This window comes from Diplotaxodon limnothrissa, linkage group LG18, assembly GCF_057381915.1.
Source record: "Diplotaxodon limnothrissa isolate DT_005_m linkage group LG18, D_limnothrissa_male_GT1.1, whole genome shotgun sequence".
In the NCBI taxonomy this organism is placed as follows: domain Eukaryota; kingdom Metazoa; phylum Chordata; class Actinopteri; order Cichliformes; family Cichlidae; genus Diplotaxodon; species Diplotaxodon limnothrissa.
The window spans coordinates 28,466,443-28,488,038 of record NC_140613.1 but is presented as its reverse complement, the minus strand read 5'-3'; the positions used below and the strand labels follow the sequence as shown (position 1 = coordinate 28,488,038).

The 21,596-nt window shown below is 42.5% G+C and overlaps 1 protein-coding gene across 1 annotated transcript; it reads left to right on the top strand.

Annotated features, from left to right (window-relative positions):
- Positions 1-61: 61 nt before the first annotated feature.
- acin1a (apoptotic chromatin condensation inducer 1a) lies at positions 62-21,313 on the top strand. The gene is made up of 18 exons (XM_085377003.1): positions 62-218; positions 1,624-1,689; positions 1,871-1,982; positions 2,073-2,128; positions 2,238-4,934; positions 9,127-9,273; positions 9,424-9,509; positions 14,636-14,693; positions 17,217-17,256; positions 17,554-17,696; positions 17,817-17,960; positions 18,095-18,290; positions 18,641-18,786; positions 19,175-19,282; positions 19,391-19,498; positions 19,589-19,883; positions 19,969-20,069; positions 20,155-21,313. The coding sequence occupies exons 1-18, from the start codon at positions 81-83 to the stop codon at positions 20,470-20,472; spliced, it is 4,959 nt and encodes a 1,652-aa protein (XP_085233129.1). The 5' UTR covers positions 62-80; the 3' UTR covers positions 20,473-21,313.
- The last annotated feature ends 283 nt before the right edge of the window (positions 21,314-21,596 follow it).

Below are 21,596 nucleotides of genomic sequence, written 5' to 3'. Positions count from 1 at the left end.
GGGAAGTCGTCGGCGATGACGTGACGTCGATGAAGGCGTTGATCGTCGCTCTCGCTGGGAACTGACAAGAGGAACGGAAAATGGCGGACCTTGAAGACGTTACGCTGGACGGGAGACCGCTCCAGTCCCTTCGAGTAGCGGACTTAAAGGCCGCTCTCGAGGAGAGGGGGCTGTCGAAGAGCGGCCAGAAGAATACTCTCATCAAAAGACTCAAGGGGGTGAGTTTTACTGCGATATATGGTGCCACGGTCGCTGCAAGCTAACGTTAACGAAGAGACGGGCTGATGCTCTCTCGAGGGCCGACAACTGAGTATCGTTACTGCTGAGCGTAGTAGAGTTATCGAGGTTAAAGCTCATTCACCAGCTGTAAATGTCTTTATTTTGTCAGCGCTGTGGTTATGCAGTGCTGTGGCCCTGTAGAAATGTTCCAGCTACGGAAAGACTGGCACTTCACTCAACTTATCGGCTAATCCTAAACTGTGTCTCGGGTTGATGTTGTCCCGTTAGCTCGTTAGCTCTCCTGGCTAACGCTATGAGTTGATCAGTGGCCTTAGCGACTCGCTTGCTGCTGTGTATGCTGCTTTTAACGATGTGTACACTGCTCTTGTGAGTTTGTCCAGCAGATTAACATTTCACCACTTAGAGTTAATGAGAAAATCGACAACTTTTAGCGGCTAACCCGCAATTTTTAATTAACGTTCTTGCCGTTTTTGTTGGTAAACGCATTGGCTAGTTTTAGGAGTAGTTTCCCTCAAAATCTGCAGCAGGCCCGTGAGCTGCCGTTGGTCTTGAGCTTGTTTGTTTTTCATTGCGACAGATCGTCAAACCTTATTAAGATAGCTAAGGCGTTCTTTTCTTTTTGTTACTGGGCAGTCCCGATTGCATTATTTCACTGAGCCATCAACGCTTTACTGTTTGTTTGCGTTGCGTTTATATAACCTATATTACGCCAGACAGTGGTTCTTTTCTCACAAAACCCAGAATATGTTGATTATTTTAGTCGTAGTTACCAGCTAACGTACTTGCAAAGCTCATATAAAGCCATTGGGTTATTAACAGTTTCGTCCTACCAGCATCTGATAATGACAGTGACATTATAATGGACATAATAGCAATGTAAAAGATCAACTATGTCTACGTGCAAAGTAATAGATCATGAATAAAGTAGTAGTAATAGTGCATAGATTTATACAAGGTGTTTCATTGGTGATCAATGAAATTTAAGATAAGTTGATCACTGGTTGGTGTTTGACCACAGCTTTAGAGTAACCTTGTCAATTATTGTTTGACAGACTCCCATGTCCTTTACCATCTTACATGGGAACATTGTTGCATATCATCCTCCTTCGTTTGTCAACAAGTTTTGTAGTTTCTCACAACCGCAGGCTTTCTAAAAAAAGTATCAAAGACAAAATTCTCCAAGTCTAACATTATTATAAAAGAGGAGCAGCGATGCTTAAGGATATTTGTTACATTTAGTACATAGAAACTCATTATATTTTGTCAAGGGCGGAAATATCAGCGGATGTGATAAAACATACTACTGAATAGAGTGCAGCTACAAGGTTGCCCATGAAAGAGTGTTCTCCTTTTTTCTAAAAACATCTCTTATCTCACTAACAGGCTCTCATGCTGGAGAACTTGCAGAGGACCTCCACAGCTCATATTGGACTACAGCCAAACTCTCAGGTGTGAATCTCAAAGATAGTTTTAGTTTCATATAAAAGGCTGAAGTGTCTTGATAAGTGATGGCCTTTTATGTATATATGGCAAACCGTGCATTTACACAACCTCATAAATGTCTGCAAAAAGTATGCGTTATTAGCCTTGAGATCTTGCATTGTATTTCAAAATTTCTCTGTGTGTTTAGATTGGTGAGGAAATGAGCCAGAACAGCTTTATAAAGCAGTATCTGGCTAAGCAACAGGAGCTACTGAGGCAGCGTCTGGAGAGAGAGGCTCGTGAAGCATATGATACAAATGGCAAGTTGTGTTGAATAAAATACTGTACACATTATGGATGGTTATTGTAAAATCTTGTGATTTTTATGTTTATTTCTCTTTTGTGAACAGAGCAAGAGGAGCACGCAGAAGTCAACAATAGTACACCGTGTCCTCCTCCAGCCCAGGTTAGATTGTACTTTCTCTTCTTAAGTGTTAGGTGTAAAAGTAACTTTCTGATTAAACTTGTGGGAGGGGATAATAAATAAATCTGCGCTCCCTTTCTGTTCTTGTCAGGATGTCACACCAGCATTACCTGAGCAGCACAAGCCAGCTGGCACCTCTGGTGAAGAGGGATTGTTGGGTGCGGTAAATGAGGGCCAAGCAAACAGAAACCAGGAGGCTGACATGTCCAGTCCACCTGCTTCTGGCTCTGTGCCCATGCGTGTTCCTGCCGCTGAGCAAAGGCCAGAGAGAGGCTCTGCATCAAGTGAAGTCCCAGGTGACAGCGACGATGACGACAGCGAGGATGGTGACGAGGACGGTGACGATGACGACTGGGACAGCAGCGCTCGAAGGAGAAACTTCAGAGAGCCAGCCAGGGGACCCACAACAAGGGAGAGGTCTGCAGCGTCCCGTCAACCGCAGCAGCAACACATCCCTTCTCTTTTGTCACCTCAACTCCGCCAGCCAACACCGCCTCCTTCCCCTCCACCAGAATTATCATTCCCTTTGCCTGACACCCCTAAACAGAGTCCACCTAGTCCAGATGTTCCCCAAGCCAGGCGTTCCCCCAGTTCTTCCAGCTCTGGTTCCTCCAGCGGTGGTAGCCGTAGTAGCAGCCCTGAGCCACAAAGGAGTGGACATGCTGAACGCAGGCCTGGCCCACTAACCCTTCTGGCACGTAAAATGGAGTCAGAAGGTGCTTTCTCCGGAGGAGGATGGCATGGCACTGATGGCGAAGCTGATAGGCAAGAAAGCAATTCATCCTCAGCTACATCATTTCCTGGCAGAGGACCACCAGAGAGCCTGGTATCTGCCACCACTCACACCTCTAACACTGCAGAGCATGTACCATTTCCAATAATGCCAGGCACCAATCAGGGTGTTACAGGAGCACATTCAGCCCATATTAAAGTACCTGTGAGTACACTTGAGCCCACTGTGCCTGACGAGAGGGTCAGAGAGATGGAGTCTGACCTAGAAAGACAAGAGAAGCTGAGAAAACGTCGGCAAGAACGTACCGCGGCGGAAGAGCGAGAGAGAGCCCTAGCACTGGAGCGAGAAAGAGAGCAAGCTTTGGAGAGAGAGAGGTTTGAGCAACAGCAGGCCTTAGAAAAGGAAGAGAGAGAGAAGGCTTTGCAGAAGGAGAAGGAACTTGCTCTAGAAAAAGAGAGACAGGAGAGGGAGCAAGCTTTGGCTAAAGAGAGGGAAGAGCAAATGAGGGCCTTGGAGCTTGAAAGGCAGGCTGAGCTTCAAAGACTTAAACTTCTGGAGCAAGAACGGCTGCAGAGAGAAAGGGAGGAGAGGGAAAAGCGCGAGAGAGAAGAAATGGAGAGAGCAGCTTTGGAGCGTGAGCGAGAAAGGCTAGAAAGAGAAAGAGCTCTGGAGGCTGAGAGGATTGAGAGAGAAGAGGCTCTGGAACGGGAAAGGTTAGAGAAGGAAAAGGCTTTGGAGCAGGAGAGGATAGAACGTGAAAAAGCCTTAGAGCAAGAGAGGATCGAGAGAGAAAAGGCTCTAGAGCTAGAAAGGTTGGAGAGGGAGAAGGCCTTGGAGTTGGAGAGAAGAGAAAGAGAAAAAGCTTTAGAGCTAGAAAGGCTGGAGAGGGAGAAGGCCTTGGAGTTAGAGCGAAGAGAAAGAGAACGAGTTGAAAGAGAGAAAGCTTTAGAGCGAGAGAGGATAGAGAGGGAAAAGGCCTTGGAACGAGAGAGGGTGGAAAAAGAGAGGGCAGAGAGACGGGCGGCTCTTGAACAGGAGAGAATTGAGAAAGAGAGAAAGGAAAAGCTAGAGAGAGCCCTACAGCAAGAAGAACTAGAAAGGGCAAGAAAAGAGATGGAGAGAGCTCTGGAGCAAGAAAGGGAAAAAGCTCTTGAACATGAAAGGCTGGAGAATGAGAAAGCAGTGCAGAAAGAAAAGGAGGAGCGGGAGAGGAAGCTGGAGCTGGAGAAAGATAAAACTGGGGTGGCTGAAAAGGAGAGTGAGAGTCACCTTTCTCCATCCAAATGTGGCCTTGAGGCTGGTCTCACACCCCTGCCAACTCCTCACCCCCTCTCCACAGGACCCGCTATAAACTCGTCAGCAGAGGCAGGAGACCGGGAACAAATCCGTGCTCCAGAACCCCAGAGCGAAGGCCAAGCAGCAGAGTGTAGTGCAACCATTTCAACAACATCTCTTTCACCACACTCGTCATTTAAAAAATTCCGGTTCGTAATGGACCGAGCACAACCCTCATCCACGTCTATGGTTATTAAGCGGCCCCGTACATTTTCTGATAGCCCACAGCCTCGCACCTCACCTGTCACTTATCCCACCACTGTTGGGAAAGGACAGTCTGAAGGACATAGGCCCTCAGTTAAACAGGAAGATTCAGAGCTACGGACAAATCAGCAGGTTGCTGCTGCACCACCGGGATCTGTGAGGATCCAGTCTGAGGAGGACACTGCTGTTATTACTGAAATGGGTCCCAAAGAAGAAAGAGCCACAAGGCTAGTGTTGGAGGATAAAGAACAGGCAGCTTCAGGAAAGACTGAACAGGCTGCCAAGGAGTCCATCAAAAAAGTAAAAGAAGCTGATGAAAGCAAGGGTTTGTCAAGCTCAGTGAGTGGAGCGGAGCAGAGAGGAAGAGATTCAAAGAAGGAAAGGATACGAACAAGACAAAGATCATCATCCGATTCCTCTTCCTCAGAATCGGACTCTGGGTCCTCATCTTCTCAATCATCCGGTTCATCCTCGTCCTCTCAAGAGAAAAAGAACTCCACCTCCAGAGTTACAAAGGTAAGAATAAATGATCTGTCTGTCTTTGGCATTAATGCAAAGTTGTATTAAATCTATATAAACCAAACTAAATTAGTTCCAAAATGAACATATTTGGATAAATATCCATCACCTTAATAATCAAGGTATAAAATCCACCTGTGTTGTTTCCAGCAGTTGGACATATTCTGAATTTACATAGAGCTTGAACAATGGCACCATACACATTTGCAGTCATTAATCATGATTTGGCAATGGTATAGATGCTTGACTATTTATTTGTGTCACACTTGTGACTATAAAGTTGTATAATATACCAATTTATTTATCTTAAATCATATTGTTGCTCAGATTGCATTTCTCCACAGTCTGCTGAATTCTTTATGCTAAAATTATTATTTTTTAATCATTTAAAAAGAAGGCTACTTTACTTTTAAAGGGATCTGTATTCATTGGGTGTAGTGGGCTCTCAGCAGAGTGGTATTAGTCTCTGATCACAGCAGGTGTTTTCTGGCAGTATCTCTGAATACAAGCGAGTGGGTACAATTTTTCAATTTAATTTTTTTTTATCTGTTAAAACTGTCTGGTTTGCGTTTAAGACGCTGTTGGCTATAGTTCCTTACCGTATTTTCACGACCATAAGACGCACTGTACTAAAAGGCGCAGTCTCAGTTATGTGTGCCATTACTGTATTTAACACACACATAAGGCGCACTGGATTATAGGGCGCATACAAGTACCGTATGCGTATTTAAAAATAAAGCGGGAGCAAACCTGAGTTCGGTACCTTACTCGCATTTCTATTACCGGTAATCATCATCATCAACAACACACAAGCATACAAGTGTGCGTATTTAAAAATAAAGCAGGAGCAAAACAAAGTTTGGTACTCACATTTTTATCATCAATCAAACCCATGGAAGTCCTCATCCTCTGTGTCTGCTAAATCTCCATCAAACATTCCAGGTTCACTTTCTTCACTGTCAGAGTCACTTTCCGTGCCGTGCGGCTCCTCGGAAATGATGCCGGCGTTTGCGAAAGCTCGAACAACAGTGCCAGCAGACATGTTAGCCCAAGCATCTACAATCCATTGGCAAATTGTGGCGTAACTCGCCCGGCGCTGCCTTCCACTCTTGGTGAAACTGTGGTCTCCATCGGTCATCCATCGCTCCCAGGCCGCTCGCAGCCTTACTTTGAACGGGCGGTTCACACCGATGTCCAGCGGTTGGAGTTCCTTTGTCAGGCCTCCCGGAATGACAGCAAGCTCACAGTTCATTTGTTTCACTAGTTTTTTCACATCAGCTGTGAGATGGGCACGCATAGAGTCACAGATTAAGAGCGATGGATGGTGATGCGTGGAAAAAAACCACCTGGTCTCCTTACATACACCTCCCTCAGCCAGTCTTTCATCATTTCCTCATCCATCCAGCCCTTTTCATTTGCCTTAATGATGATTCCTGCTGGAAACTTCTCTTTAGGCAAAGTCTTTCGCTTAAAAATCACCATAGGCGGCAGTTTCTGTCCATTAGCATGGCAGCCAAGCACAACAGTAAAAGAAGACTTTTCGTGCCCCGTTGTGCGTATCGCTACCGTGCTGGTCCCCTTCTTCTCCACAGTGTGACTCACCGGGATGTCAAAAGTGAGTGGGACCTCATCCATGTTTGTGATGTGGCTGGGCTGGATGTGTTTGTCGGCGATGTGTTTGCTGCAGTAGGAGCGGAAGAATGGCCAGCTTTTCATTATAATCCGCTGGAAGTTGCTGCGCTACCGTAGTCCTGGTCTGGATGGAAAAATGGCACCGTTTCATAAAACGAAAGCACCAGACGGACCTCCTTGGAAATGTTCAATGTTCATCTCTTCAGCTAGTGAAACTGCTTTTAGCCGAATGGTGACCGTCGAAACGCTTCTCCCGCTCGTTCTTTGCTCGATGATCCACCGCTCGAGTCTTTCCTCCAACTCAGGCCACCTCGCCTTATGTCCGTGGAAACTCAGCTGCGTTTTCTTGACCTGCCGGAGCTTGTTTTCTAGCTTCCTCCATTTGCGAACCATCGATTCGTTAATCTTAAATTCTCTCGCCGCTGCTCGATTTCCATGTTCCTCCGCGTAGCTGATGGCCTTCAGTTTAAACTGTGCTTCGTAAGCGTGTCTCTTTGCCATTTTCAGGGTTGTTAAAACAACGATGTCCTGCATAATGCACATACCTGTATAAAAGAACAGGTATGTGCGATTGTCCCGGTATATACAATCAACGCCCACACTTCACCCTTTAGCGCTCTCATGGTGTTCTCTACTACGTCCTCCTTACAACACACAGGGCGCACTGCGCTATAGGGCGTGCCGTACTTTTTGAAGAAAATCTAAGACTTTTAAGTGCGCCTTATGGTTGTGAAAATACGGTAGTTTAATACTTGTGGGGCTAAATCCAAAGTTGTGCTTGATGCATAAATAGCACAAGTCAGATGACAACATTTGTATCCCTGTACTAATTTTATCAATGTTTAATCATCATGTGAGTTGCAAGGTAAATAAGAATAAAAGGTAACTCAAGACTCTGTTGACTAGGCTAGTAACCAATTTTTATTTGGTATAGTATTGTTTTTTTTCCTCGTCAAACTTTGTTTTTGCAAAAAGAAAAAAGAGAACTTCCATTTGCATCAGTCACAGCCTCACACCCATTTAGTAGTCTATTTGTTTATTTGCTGGGGTAACATTTCACTCTGTGTTGCCTGAAACATCACCATTAATGTGGATCAGTGTCTTAACAGTTAAACTACTCTCTCACCTGCTCAGTACAGTTAAGATACCTGGAGAATGCTAACCACTCCGTTGTGAATAGTAGCTTACTGCTTCTTCTCTAATAGTTTTCTATAGTTTGGAGCTGTGTCTTGGGTCATTGTCCTGTAAGGCAATTGGCTCCAGTCAAAGGCAATGGCTCACGCAGTTTTGCAAAAATGGAGTGATGGCTGTCCTTGTTCTACAACTATTTCATCCTGTGCAAAACTCTTATTTTACCAATGCCAGAGCACCCAAATTCATCCGTTTTATCCGTCATGACAGGTGGCATCAAACACCCCTTCAGGTTCTTTTACAGATGTTCTTCTGTGTTTTTTCTACCCAGTCACCTCAAACTTGGAACTTTATGTTCAAAAGCTTTTCTTATTTTGTAATTCTTCAATAGCTGTGCTTGCCTTGCCATCTTAATCTTTTCCTTTTATTGGCCGCTCTCAGATATAGCTTTACTTACCAACTCTAGTAATGATCAGCATCTTGGATTTCATTGATGTTGAGACTGTGGGTGGGGGTGGTTCTGCGGGCGGCTCTTTTTAGAGGTGCTGCTAATTTTGTTTAACAAACCAGTGACTCAGATGCCCTGTTCTGTACATCACTGGGGCCCCTCGTTTCTTTTTCTTTTTTTTTTTTTCTTTTTTTTTTTTTCAGTTTGTGTCTGTAGATTGTGAAAATATCATAAACATTCTTTCATGAAGTCGACAGTTTTTTCCTGTGTTTTTAGGGGGGATAACAGCCTTTATCAAGGACAGAGTTTTAGAATCAAGCTATTTCCTTTGCTGTTTTGCTATATAGTCCTCAATTCTGCTAACTCTGATAAAGCCAAAATTTTTGCTTCTTTAAAAAAAATGAAACAATAAATCAAAAAGATTTTAGTTGTGCACACATGGTGAAATATTTTTTTTCCTGATAATTAATTATTAATACATGAAAAGGATTAACAACCACTGAGGAAAGCAGGTGGAATGGTGTCCATCTCTTTATACTGCCACGTATTATTAAAACTGTATATGTAACTGTGAGTACTTGCATGACTAGCCCTTAGCATAGTGGTTAGCATAAGTAGGTGCAGAACCCTTGGAAAGGGGCTTCCAAGGAGATTTTGCTAAATCAAATATATACAGAGCTATATCCTGTGACCCATGCTGAATAAAGGAGCAGACAAAAGCAGCTAGCAATAAAGGTTGTCATTTATTGTTTCCATTGATTTTTAATGAATAGAATAAAAAGATTAATTGCCATTTACCATTTCTGAATAATCATATTATTATAAATCATATTATTTAAACTGAAAATGTTTATTTTTTTAAAAAAACTTACCATGCCTATTTTGTAAAAATAAATTCAAAGTAGACTTTATATATTTTTGCTCCAATGCAAAAAAAATAAAATAAAATATTGAACTGCTCTCTTTTTTTCCTTCAAGGAGGAGACATCTAAAAGAGATTCCTCAACACAGCACATGGCGGCTCAGCATGAGGATGTAAGGAAATCCTCAAAAACCTCTACCTGCAAAAGAGAGACGTCTGCAGAGAAGGCTAACACAACTGCAGATGGAGACAGTCACAACGTGGTAAGTTGCTTAGAATAAGTTCCCCAGAAGATTCACCTTGTCACAATATCTGTGTCAGAATGGGCAGGTCTTTGATAATAAAACAGATTTGCCATAAATGAACCACACTGTCTGCTCTTCATCTTATTCCCTGCCCTTTAAAATTCCCAGGCACAGTTTTCCAAAGCACCGACTGGAGAAGAAAAACATGGGAAGAGAACAGACAGTGAGGAAGAGGAGGAAAAGGACAAACAAAGGTCTGGTTTTCAGTCCCAGTTTTCTGAAACATATCTTATAGTTTGTTTGTGTGTCAGATTTACTCACTGGGATCAGTGTATTTGTGCTCTTATTAACATGCAAGTATAGAGGCTGTTAACAATGCTCAGTAACTATTTGACCTCTTCTGCATCATGAGTGGGGATTTGCCAGTTTGGCCCTGTTAGGTGGACGGTGGGCCAGTCTGTTCAAATTAGCTTTGTTGCTCTGTATACCACACAACACACCAAACACTAATGCACTCGCTGCTAATTGAAGAGCTACAGCAAAGGCTCAGTTGTTTAGGGGGTCTCTCTCCCTCCCCTCCCCCTCTTTATATTCAGTTTAAAACTGGTTGGAAAGATATATTTTATTTTTACTTTAGAAAGTGTTGTTGTCAGCTAGATTTATAGTTTTCATTTCACCAGTCTCTTCAGCTCCATTCCACATGTGCCCGTGTGACAGTAGATGCACTTGGAGTAAAGAGCTGGAAAGAAGAAGCTAGTGGGACAGTAAATGACAGCCGTAGGCGTCAGGCTGATGCCCACAGTAAGCTGAAATGAGACTAGTGCAGCTAATTAGGTGAATAACAAATATAAAATTTAAAAAATGTATTTTGGTCCTGAAGCCATTTATCATTTTATTTACAAATAAATATAGGAGTTGTATTTATTTCATGTATGATGTTCTCTGTACCTGAAGTGATGGCATTATAACTCTCAGAACTGGAAAAATTTGGACTGATAGTTCCTTAATTGTCAATACAGTCAAAATAAACATTTCTTGAAACATGAATTGATTACATTGCTGTGTAGAGGTTTTCCACTTTCTGAAAAAACAAACAATGGATAACAATGGCAAAGAAGTTTCATCTCCTATGATATATTATGTCAGTTAAGGTTCTTAAATCTAAACTAGGGACAAGACCAAATTTGTGAATAGCCTTGATCTTCAGCCCCTCCGGTGGCACTGGAGTAAAATCAGACTTGAGTCTGTAGAGGAAATTGCTGCCTGATTTTGTATGTCAAAAGTGTCAAGTAACACAGTTTGTCCCAAAATCCACAAATACAAATGAAAAGCATCATAGAAAAACAATATGATAGATGAGCAACATTGGGTAGGAAACCTTTTTCACATTCCAGTGCTTGCTTTACCCTTTTGTTTTACCTTCTTCTTAAGGACCTTTTAAGATGTCTCTTCTTATTACAAAAAAAATACAAAAACAAAATGATAGAAACATGTTTTTGGCAGATTTAAAAATAAAAAAAAAGTTTAAAAAATTTAAAAAACAAAACAAATTGTAATAAAACACTGGATTAACTCCACATAGGTCAACACATTCACCACTCCAAACATACAAAGCTACTAATAAAATTACTGCCCCGGGGCCTCCTCCCGGTGGGACATGCCTGGAACACCTCACCCAGGAGGTGCCCAGGGGGCATCCTTGTCAGATGCCCGAACCACCTCAGCTGGCTCCTTTCGATGTGGAGCAGCAGCTGCTCTACTCTGAGCCCCTCCCGGATGGCCGAACTTCTCACCCTATCTCTAAGGGAGAGGCCAGCCACCCTTCGGAGGAAGCTCATTTCTGCCGCTTGTATCCGCGATCTCGTTCTTTCGGTCACTACCCACAGCTCGTGGCCATAGGTGAGGATAGGGACGTAGATCGACCGGTAAATTGAGAGCTTCGCTTTTACACTCAGCTCCCTCTTCACCACGACGGACCGGTGCAGCGTCCACATTACTGCAGCTGCAGCCCCAATCCGTCTGTCGATCTCCGGCTCCCTTCTCCCATCACTCGAGAACAAGACCCCGAGATACTTGAACTCCTCCACTTGGGGCAGGAACTCATCCCCGACCCGGAGTGGGCACTCCACCCTTTTCCGGCTGAGAACCATGGCCTCAGATTTGGAGGTGCTGATCCTCATTCCCGCTGCTTCACACTCGGCTGCGAACCGTTCCAGTGCGAGCTGGAGGCCCTCACCCGATGAAGCCAACAGAACCACATCGTCTGCAAAAATCAGAGATGAGATTCTGAGGCCACCAAAGCGAAAGCCCTCCGCCACTTGGCTGCGCCTAGAAATCCTGTCCATAAAAATTATGAACAGAACCGGAGACAAAGGGCAGCCCTGGCGGAGCCCATCACCCACCGGGAACGAGTCCGACTTATTGCCGGCAATGCGAACCAAGCTCTTGCAACGGTTATATAGGGATCGAATGGCCCGTAGCAATGGGCCAGACACCCCATATTCCCGCAACACCTCCCACAGGACGCCCCGAGGGACACGGTCGAATGCCTTCTCCAAGTCCACAAAACACATGTAGACTGGTTGGGCAAACTCCCATGCACCCTCAAGTTGTCAGAACGCAGCCTTATTCCAACATGGAATAAATTCATTTTCACACAATACCCCATTATGACAAAGTGGAAAAAAAAAAGGTTGCTTGTAAATCTTGCAAATTTAATAATAACATTTTTTAACATGTAGATAAGTATTCACAGCCTTTGCTCAATATTTTGTTTAAGCACGTTTGGTAGCAATTATAGCGTCAAGTTTTGTTTTTTGTTTTTTAAAGTAAGCTTGCCGCACCTATTTTTGGGCAGTTTCTCTCATTCTTCTTTGCAGATCCTCTAAAGCGCCATCAGATTAGGTGGGGCGTGTCAGTGCACAGACGTTTTTCAGATCTTTCCTGAGATGTACAAGCAGGTTCAAGTCTGGGTCTGGGTGGGCCATTCAAGGACATTTAGAGCGGTCACAAAGCCACTGTGTGGTTATCTTGGCTGTGTGCTTGGAGTTGTTGTCCAGTTGAAAGATGAATGTGATGAATCTGAAGATTAATCAGATGTACAGAATGCTCTGGAGCAGGTTATGAAGGATGTCTTTGTGCATTGCTGCGTTCATCATTCCTTGACCCTGACAAGGTCCCAGGTGTCAAAAAACATCCCAACAGCATGATGTTGCCACCACCATGCTTCACTGTAGGGATGGTAGTGGCCAGTTGATGAGTCATGCTTGGTTTCCTCCACACACAAGAGGCTTGGCTTTTTTTTTTCATCAGACCAGAGAATTTTGTTTCTCATGGTCTGAGAGTCCTTCGGGTGCCTTTTGACAAACTCTAGGTGGGCCGTTTGTGCCTTTTACTGAGGAGTGGCTTCTGTCTAATTGCTGGAGTGGTGCTGAAATGGGTGTCCTCCTGGAAAGTTCTCCTCTCTCAACAGAGCAACACTGGAGCTCTGTCAGAGTGACCATCGGGTTCTTGGTCACCTTCCTGACTAAGACCCTTTTACCCTAATTGCTCAGATCGGCTGGGTGGCCAGCTCTAGGAAGAGACCTGGTGGTTCCAAACTTTTTCCATTTACAGATTATGCATAATCACTTATTAGCATCAGTCTTTGATTAACTCTTATTTACAGATATGCATTTTTCTTTCTATTGCAGCATGCAGATAACTAAAGAATATTTTTTAACATAACAACGACATAATTGTAACTATAATGTAATTACTAAATTAAGTAAGAAGTAAGTAAGATGTTAATGCTAGTACTCTAGGCAGTTTTTATTGTAAGTTTCATCAAGATGGATGATCAGTGTAAAAGAGAGGCCTACGATCATCATAGTAAGATTTCAGGTTGTTTCTCCTACAAAATATAATGTAGCTTTATTGTGCTTAAACTGTCCTTTAGGCGCAAAGCTAGTGAAATGACCGAAAGCTTCTTTTTTTTTTTTCTTCTTTTTTTAAATCTCATTATTTCATAAATATTTCTACTTAAAAAAACAACAACTCCTCAACGGTAAGAGTGGAGTAATTATTTTGCACATCGCTATTTACATATTGTGGAAAAAGCACGTGAAAAAAAGCCAGTTCCGTGGACATTGTTTTATGAAATGACATACTGATGTGTTCACTTTAACGCTTCCATGATGTCATTATAATGAAGACCTGATAAAAACGGTGTAAGAAAAAAGGCTGGGCATTGAATTTCCCATCAGGCGATTGATGAGACTACCTTAAATCCGGCGTGCTAGAAAAGATGTGGGTCCTTTTTCTTTTTTTTTAATACAAGATCTTTTTTTTCTTTATTCGTTGCAACATGGCTGTGCTCAGTCGGCAGGTTTAGCAGCCTATGCCGGCCTTTGGCTCTCCACACCGCGGCTCAGCTAGACAGCAGGCGACACTTTGTCCGCTGCAGGTTCCGGTTGACAGCCGCTGCGGTCATGGACGTATTCACAGAGGAGTAGTGTTCGGAGAGAGGAAGACAGCAGGGAGGGAAGAGAAGCGGTTCGTTGCGACGCAGTCGTTTTAACGGCAGTCGCAGTCTGTGTGCTGCGTGTGGAGCGAGCACGGCGTGGTCTCAGTGGTGTGAAGTTCCCCAAGTTGATTTCAGTCGCAATGAGTGGACTTGTTCGCGTGTGCTTTCACGAGGATGGTGTGACGACGTGAGGCGTACGCTCATTCGTCAGGTACCGTGTAGCTGTGGTGCGTGTCGGATCTGGACGGGCGCAGCTTGGCTAAATAAGGAGTGTGGTAACTGCGTTTAATTTCTGTTTTATTTTTCTCGCCTCGGCTCAGTTCTTTAACCCTGAGGGGGACGATAGCAGCGCATTTGATGTGGTCACCAACGTGTGATGCGGTGAAGGCGCAGTAATTTTAGCATCTGCTGGTTGCTGTTTGTGCATTACATTGGAGTGGGTCCACTTGCTGAGATTTTAACGCGTTTTTATGCTGTGTTGTGGTTCCTTGACACGTGTTTGAGAAAACGTGAATTTTTGAATTATGATTGCAGTGTAATGACATTTAAAGGACCAAAGTATTAATTTTGCATGCACTGCCCAGCTACTGGCAATATTTACAAAGGCATATCCATTTTAAATCAGTTTTAATTTAGGAATCAATTAAGTTTCTGATTTTAATCCTTTTGTTCCTATTGCTAGGAATATTTTTAATACTTTAGATTTGACATGTTTTGTTTTTGTTAAACATTTACATAGTGTTTTGATTGCTTGTGTTAAGCTATTAATTTAATATTTTAACATCTTATGAGTGAGTTTTCTTTCTTCATACTGATGATCTTTTTTCCTTTTTTACCTCTTTTCTTTGATGTGTATTTATTTTTAACAATATGCAGGCAGATGAAGGAGACTACCATGGCAGATCCAGAGAAATTTCAAGAAACCAGTGAGGAGGTAAGGCACCTGGAGAATCCCAAATAATTTCAGTTCTGAAGGCTTTCATTAATTAAGTACTTTGCAGGGGAGATGCAGTTTTTAGGGATGTTCCTCGTGACTAATTTACTAGTTGTTTAAACAAGAGAGAAAGCTTAGCTATTCATCTACTTGAAAAGACAGAAAACTCTGACTATATTAAAAACTGGACACAAGTTGATCGACAAATTTCAACATTGGCCCAAAAAGTATTGCATGTGTGTTTGTGGAACTATATGAACTATAGTATGAACTGTAACAATGTCCTGCACCACAGTGCAGTGTGATTACTCGGGGGTTTAGTTCCAGTTTATTCTGACACAAACGATATTTATTTATTTTTAAACAGTGCTGAAGAACAGCGATGGTTCGCTGTCTCGGCTGTCATCGGTTTACTTTCCCCCCTCTCGCTCGTTACTTTCCTCCACAGAGATAGGTAGAGAGACGGAGGCATAGCTGGTGTTAGCGCTGCAGGCAACATGAGTGGCCAGCAGCATCTTTGAAATGGCAACTGCTGTTGTATAGTAATAACATAATAATACATTTAACTGGCAGCCGTGTTTAAACGTCTAGTCAATTAGTCACAGGCATCCATAATAGTTAGATTTTTTTTAGTGCACTTTTTGAATTATTCCTAGTTTTTAAACATGTTACATTTTACTGTAAGTATTTAGATTTTTGTTTTGTTTTTAAACAACAAGAAAGGGTCATTAGAAGGTTTAATGGGCCATTTTCAAACTTGGTAGTATGTTAACCTTGGGTACTGTCATAGGAACAAACAGCAAGGGTGTTTTCTCACTGTGGCTGATGTTTAAACCCCAAATGATTCCTTTGTTATAAAGGTGCTCATGCTTCTTCCATTGCCCCTATTGGTACCTGCGTACTACCTCTGGCACTACTGCTACTGCTGCACCTGTTCCACTGTCCCCAAGAATCCAGAGTTGACCACAGATAAGCCCCAAAGTCTGCACTACAGAGGGACACCCCTGGCAACAAAGTCTGCCTCATTTTCACCGATATGGCTGACAGAAACTATTAATTGGACCAGAAGTTTTAAAAAGGGGGTTGGCTAGTCAATGTTGCCCACATCTTGCAGCCTGATTTTTACCAATCTAGCCCCACACCCTTAAAGTCTACATCGAGAGCATGAGGAAAGAAGCTTGCTCACTTAAGCCAAGTTCAAGGCTGCTGTGAACAAGTTTAAAGAAGTTTTTTTTTTTTAAATTATTATTATCAAAGACATTTTTTTAAATCTCATAACGATCAAAGAAAGTGGGCATTGTGGATTATGACCTGGAGAATGGTATGAAGGACATTTCGAGTTTTTGTGTATCTGTTGGAAGAGAGATCTGCTGCTTGGACACTTTTTCAGATAGCTTAAAGCAAATATCTGGACTGCAAGAGGCTGGGAATGTTTTCTCCTGAAAAAGGACTTGCCATTTGTTGCCAGAGTTTTGCTACTATGTGACTGCTTCTTAAATACAGCAGAACTTTTAAGTCAAACTTATGGAGTTGTTCCACAGTGACTGTTGACAGCATTCATTATCTGGTCTCAATTTAAGTGGACTGATCACTCTCTTCTGCCAGTATAAAAGTCTGCCACATCTTTAAAAGGACTAACATCTGAAGACGACTGCTTTGGCCAAGAACATTTGAAAGCCCAAACCCAAATGAACTATTGAGCCCAACCTACCAGCCAGCAAGATTTCAGATTTTCATCCAGCCACCATTGATTGGACCTTTTGTTCCCTAAATACAGTACATGCAGTCGTGATTGGGCCATATCCAAAACAGTAAGGATCAGGTGTCAGGGAATAAGTAGATGTTTACTCAGTGCTGTATTTCATAGCTTATTTTGAATGTGTTTAATATTAATTTATATTCTTTTTAATCACTGATGGAGAATGAGCTTTGGATTTTTAATTGTGCCTCCTGCAGTTTAACAAAAATATTTTATATATATATTCACTGTATATATATTTATATATTAGTTTACTTTTAGCTGACTAAAGTAGTTAAATATTAGTTTTGTTGAACTAGTTGGAGTTTGTCTACAAACATTTAAAAAAACAAAACATTTTAGTGCTTAAATTGAAACATTACAGTTTCCACTAGGTCCTTGTTTTTTGTTTTTTGGGTTTTTTTGGGGGGGGGGGGGGGCTTGTTTTGGGTTTTGTTTTTTTTGTTTGTTTGTTTTTTTGTTTTGTTTTTTTAGAAAGTTCAAGTTTGAGAAGTTCAATCTTTAAAAGTAAGAAATATTTTCAAAAATCTACAGGTGTAGAGCTTCAAAAGTTAGGAGAACACATCATAAACATAAACAAACGCAACATAGCTTGCCATCAATAAACAACGAGTTTTAAGGCGAGGTGTTGTTTTCAGTTCTCTTTACCCACTTCTTGTTTTTATTCCACATTTTCTTCAACTTGACCATTTGTCTCATTCCATGGTGTCGGCGTCTCACCTCTCCCATGTATATCGGGTTGTTTCTATCTTCTTGTGTTTCAGAAATCAAAGGCCTTCTCAGCTCGTAAGATCTCTCTTAGCAGTGAGTACAACCTTTCACCTTGTTCCATTCTTTACTAACATTTGATTATTCATGTTGATATTGTGGCTTTTTCTCCTCATATTTGTATTAATCTAGTTTACAAATATTTTTGATAGGGGAGGTGCAGCATTGATACGCTAAGGTTTGAGAACACAGCAGCGTTAAAAAAATTCTTAAATTTGGTTATTCAACAGAATATATAATTCAGTAATCATTCAAAAGACCATTGTCTGTATATATTTCCAGTTGATGTGTTGCATAAACGTCGAGCATTGTATTGATTCCATTACTTCCCAGGCAGTAAATCATCCCCGGGCACCAGCAGTGCAGAGGGTGAACAGGAGTCTGGGACAGTGGCTGGTCGCAAGAGGAGGTGGGGCTCCAGCACAGCTGTCACTGCCAAGAAACCTTCCATCAGCATCACCACTGACTCACTCAAGGTATTTGCAGCAAAGCATAATTTGTTTTACATTGTAGTTAACAGTAATTCTCACAGATGCATTGTAAACACTGTCTCGTAGAAAGCTTAACCATGTTGTTTCCTCACGCTTTGCCTGTAGTCTCTGATCCCAGACATCAGGCCATGTCTAGGACAGGAAGCAGTAGTTGACTTGCATCCAGAGGAAGCTGTCCTCTCTGGGGCTGATGATGAAGACAGGGAGCGCTCTGATCAGGACCTTCAGATTAGACGCACAGTTACACAGGTTACTGTTGTTAGTGTTTAACTACTGATTAACCTGACGCTAGTATCTTCACTTTCATTAAGTGTAAAGTGCTCTTTAAGATTGTTCGAGGTTATCTCTCAGTTGATTGCTTGGTGTGATATCTTGTATTTAAGGTGGTGCATTCAGAAAGCCAGGAGAATGGGCAAAGAGAAGCAAAGAGGAGCAGGCAAGAGGAGGCAGAGGAAGATGATCTACAGGTAGACCAAGAAAGGACAAAGGCTCATGAAGAGCAGATGGATACCTCTATTCCTGTAGCTGTTGAAACTCATTCACCAACACATACCAGCCATGATGTAGAAATCAACACTGGTAAGATATCCACCGTAAGATGGCTTCTCTGCAGAAATAAATTCATCAGAATTAATTAATGTATTCCTGAAATCTAATTTTCATATTACCTTATGTTTAAGAAAGTCAAATGGGTGCATAACAGAAAGGCTGACAGAAAGACTTGAATGATTCTTTATATGGATTCAAACAACTATTTTCAGTCGGTGCTGATTTCTGGCATGCCATCTTGGGTGTAGCAATTCAAATAGTTTAATTATTTGACACTTGATACAGATCTCTTGTCTCGGTAAAGGAAAATATGTTCTATTATAAGAACTACAAAGACAGTGATGTAATGGAGACACTTTGCTCACTGTTTTTCATTCTAGTGACCCCCAGCGACACCCTCATCCGTCGCTCCATCAGCCAGCAGAAAACAAGTGTTTCCATCACAATTGATGACCCTGTTCGCACGGCCAAGCAGCCCTCACCACCTCGCGGAAAAGTCTCCACTATTGTTCACATCTGCAACCTGGTGAGAGAATAGGACCCATGAACAAACCCATGTTGGGCTCAAATTTCTAAAATATGAGCTATAGGACATGGATTTTTGTTTTCTTTCTTTTGGGGTTGATTTTAGATTTTTATTTTTTTTATTTCATTTTTTTTGTTGAGGTATAAAACTTCCACAATATATTGTCTTCTACTGTCATAGACCCAGTTAATTTATAATAAATCAAAACAATTAAGTTAAAAGAATAATTGTATGGAAAGGTTTCAGTTTTTCCTCTTGTAATCTTGCTGACTTCTTATTGCATGTGTTTTTATTTAATTGTTCCACTGTGTTTATCTTGTTTGCAGTGTGTAAATTGTTAGTAGTCGCACTTTATTCATATTGTAATGGAGTCTGTGACACTGTTCAGGTGAGGCCATTCACTCTGGGACAGCTTAAGGAACTGCTCAGCAGAACTGGCAGTCTGATGGAGGAGGGCTTCTGGATTGACAAAATCAAGTCCCACTGCTATGTCACTGTAAGTTATTAAAAGCATTGAGTTATATATCTGCAGCTCAGACTGCTTTTAGACATTGGAAGTATTTTCTCTCTCTCACGGGTCCTCCACTATACTTTCCGTGTCTAGTATTCAAGTGTAGAGGAGGCAGTCGCCACACGAGCAGCTCTTCATGGCGTGAAATGGCCACAGAGCAACCCAAAAGTTCTCACTGTTGACTTCTGCCAGCAGGATGAAGTAAGAATATTTTTGTTTTGAGTTTTTTTTCCCCTCCATAAGTGTTAAATGTTTGGCTATCTGTAATCTGAACATGTCTCTGCCCTGTAGTTGGACTTCCACAAAGGTTTGGGTGCAGGTGACAAACCTGGAGCAGAGGAACATGGTCCTGGCTCCGGCCGTGGTCGAACATCGGGCTTGCCCTCTCTCCTTCCTGAGCGAGATCAGTGGGCTGAACGGGAACGCGAAATGGAACGCAGGGAGCGAGCTCGAGCAGAGCGGGAGTGGGATCGCGACAAGGTTAGAGAGTTTGGAAAACACGGAGAAGAGAAGGAGGGAGGTCCTCGAAGGTCGCGATCAAGAGAGAGGCGACGCAAGGAGAGGGGAAAGAGCAAGGAGAAGAAAGGTAAGACGTGGATTTAGACTCAGTGTACCGGGTCCACTGCCAGAGGCCTGTTCTCTTGTCTAATGTTGTGTGTATTCTCTGTCAGAGAAAATAGCCGAGGATCCCCCTGCAAAGCTGCTTGATGACTTGTTCCGCAAGACTAAAGCTGCCCCTTGCATATACTGGCTTCCACTTACAGATGAACAGGTGATGAAACAAACCACTTCATACCTTTTGGGGGTTTTGGGTTTTTTTTTTAAAAGCATTTTTTTTTTTTACATTTTCATTGTAGTTTGCCCAGCGGGAAGCTGCCAGAGCAGAACGGGCAAAAGAACGTGAGAAACGGCGAAAGGAGCAAGAAGAGGAGGAGAAAAAAAGGGAAGAGGAGCGCAAGGAGAGGGTGAAAACTGGAGGAGGCACAACAGAACGCAGTGAGGGTGAGAAAGACAAGGACAGAGAGAGAGACAGAGGTCGAGATAGAGACAGGGAGAGAGAGAGGGAAAGGGAGAACGACAAACGCAGGGATGGCTACCGTAGGCCCGGGGGCAGCGGGGCGGGCGGAGGCCGACGCTCACGCAGCCGCAGCGAACCACGAGAAAGGCGGCGCTAATGGCCAATCAACTGATGGAACTGTCCTAGAGACCGCCCTCCTCCATTTGCCTTTCACTACATGTACTTTGTTACAACTAAGACCCAACAGAGGACCAACCGATGTCGCTACCATCTCTCAAATTGTCATCTTCTTTTTTTATTTTAAAGCACATTTACACCTACACACATTTATGCTTTAAGGGGACCATGATCTTTTTTTTGCAGTGTTGTTTTTCAGAGCGCTGTCCGTGGCGTTACTGTCAAGGTTTGATATTTTTCTTTCTACATTTGCCTCTTTTTCTTCAGTTTTTGTCTTGACAGCATAGCTGTTTGACTCACTGGGTAATTTTGATTATTTAGCCCAACGTGCCCCATTTGCCTCATAGTGTGGGTGCCAATTATGATTTGCAGTCACTTGTTGTCGCCTCTGTGTTTAACAATTTGGATGAGGAATCCTTTTGTTGCTGCATGTAGTACAAGGCTCCTCCTGCCAGTCCTGCCTAAAGAGAAGACTCGGTCCTCTGCAGAGAGGACTGCATAAATCAGACAATACTGAAATAGGTGTGTTTGGCTTTTTGTACAGACTTAAGATTACTTCAAATCAAGTCTTTAAATGAGGCAGCTCTGGGGTATTTTTAAACAAGCGTGGAATAACTACTAAGGCAATGCAGTGTTCCTCTGTCTCTGTTAAGAGATGAGTTTATTCTCTGTGGGAGAGAATCTGTCTGTCACAGCTGACACAGATTATGTTTATGTCCTTATTGATTCTCCTCTTCTCCCTTTCCTCCTCTTCCTCCAGTACTCTGACCCTGTAGTCAGTACAGGCCTGAGAGGGGAGGTTGCATTATGAGTTTTCTCACCAATGGTTTTAATTTTTTTTTTTTTTTTTTGTATCTTTATCATTTACAAAGATTTGTTTTTTGTTTTTGTTTTTTTAATTTCTTCTTGAGTACGCCTATCAGTGGTGAATGTACAAATAATAAAAATTGAAGTTTGAAACGACTGTGACGTTTCTTTCCGCTCTCCATGCTGATTGAGTTTGAAGTCAATTTTGTTTCTCTGTGATAACAGTTAAAAGTACTGTAGAGATGCAATACTAGGAATATGTGACTTCAGCAGTTATCCTTGGAATCCACAAGGTGT

What these genes read in the sequence shown, in the direction of transcription:
- acin1a (XM_085377003.1), top strand. Translation starts at nt 81, where the DNA reads ATGGCGGACCTTGAAGACGTTACGCTGGACGGGAGACCGCTCCAGTCC. An exon ending in CCACCTCCAGAGTTACAAAG is followed by an intron (nt 4,935 to 9,126) that starts GTAAGAATAAAT and finishes TTTTCCTTCAAG; the next exon opens with GAGGAGACATCTAAAAGAGA. An exon ending in TTGTTCACATCTGCAACCTG is followed by an intron (nt 18,787 to 19,174) that starts GTGAGAGAATAG and finishes GACACTGTTCAG; the next exon opens with GTGAGGCCATTCACTCTGGG.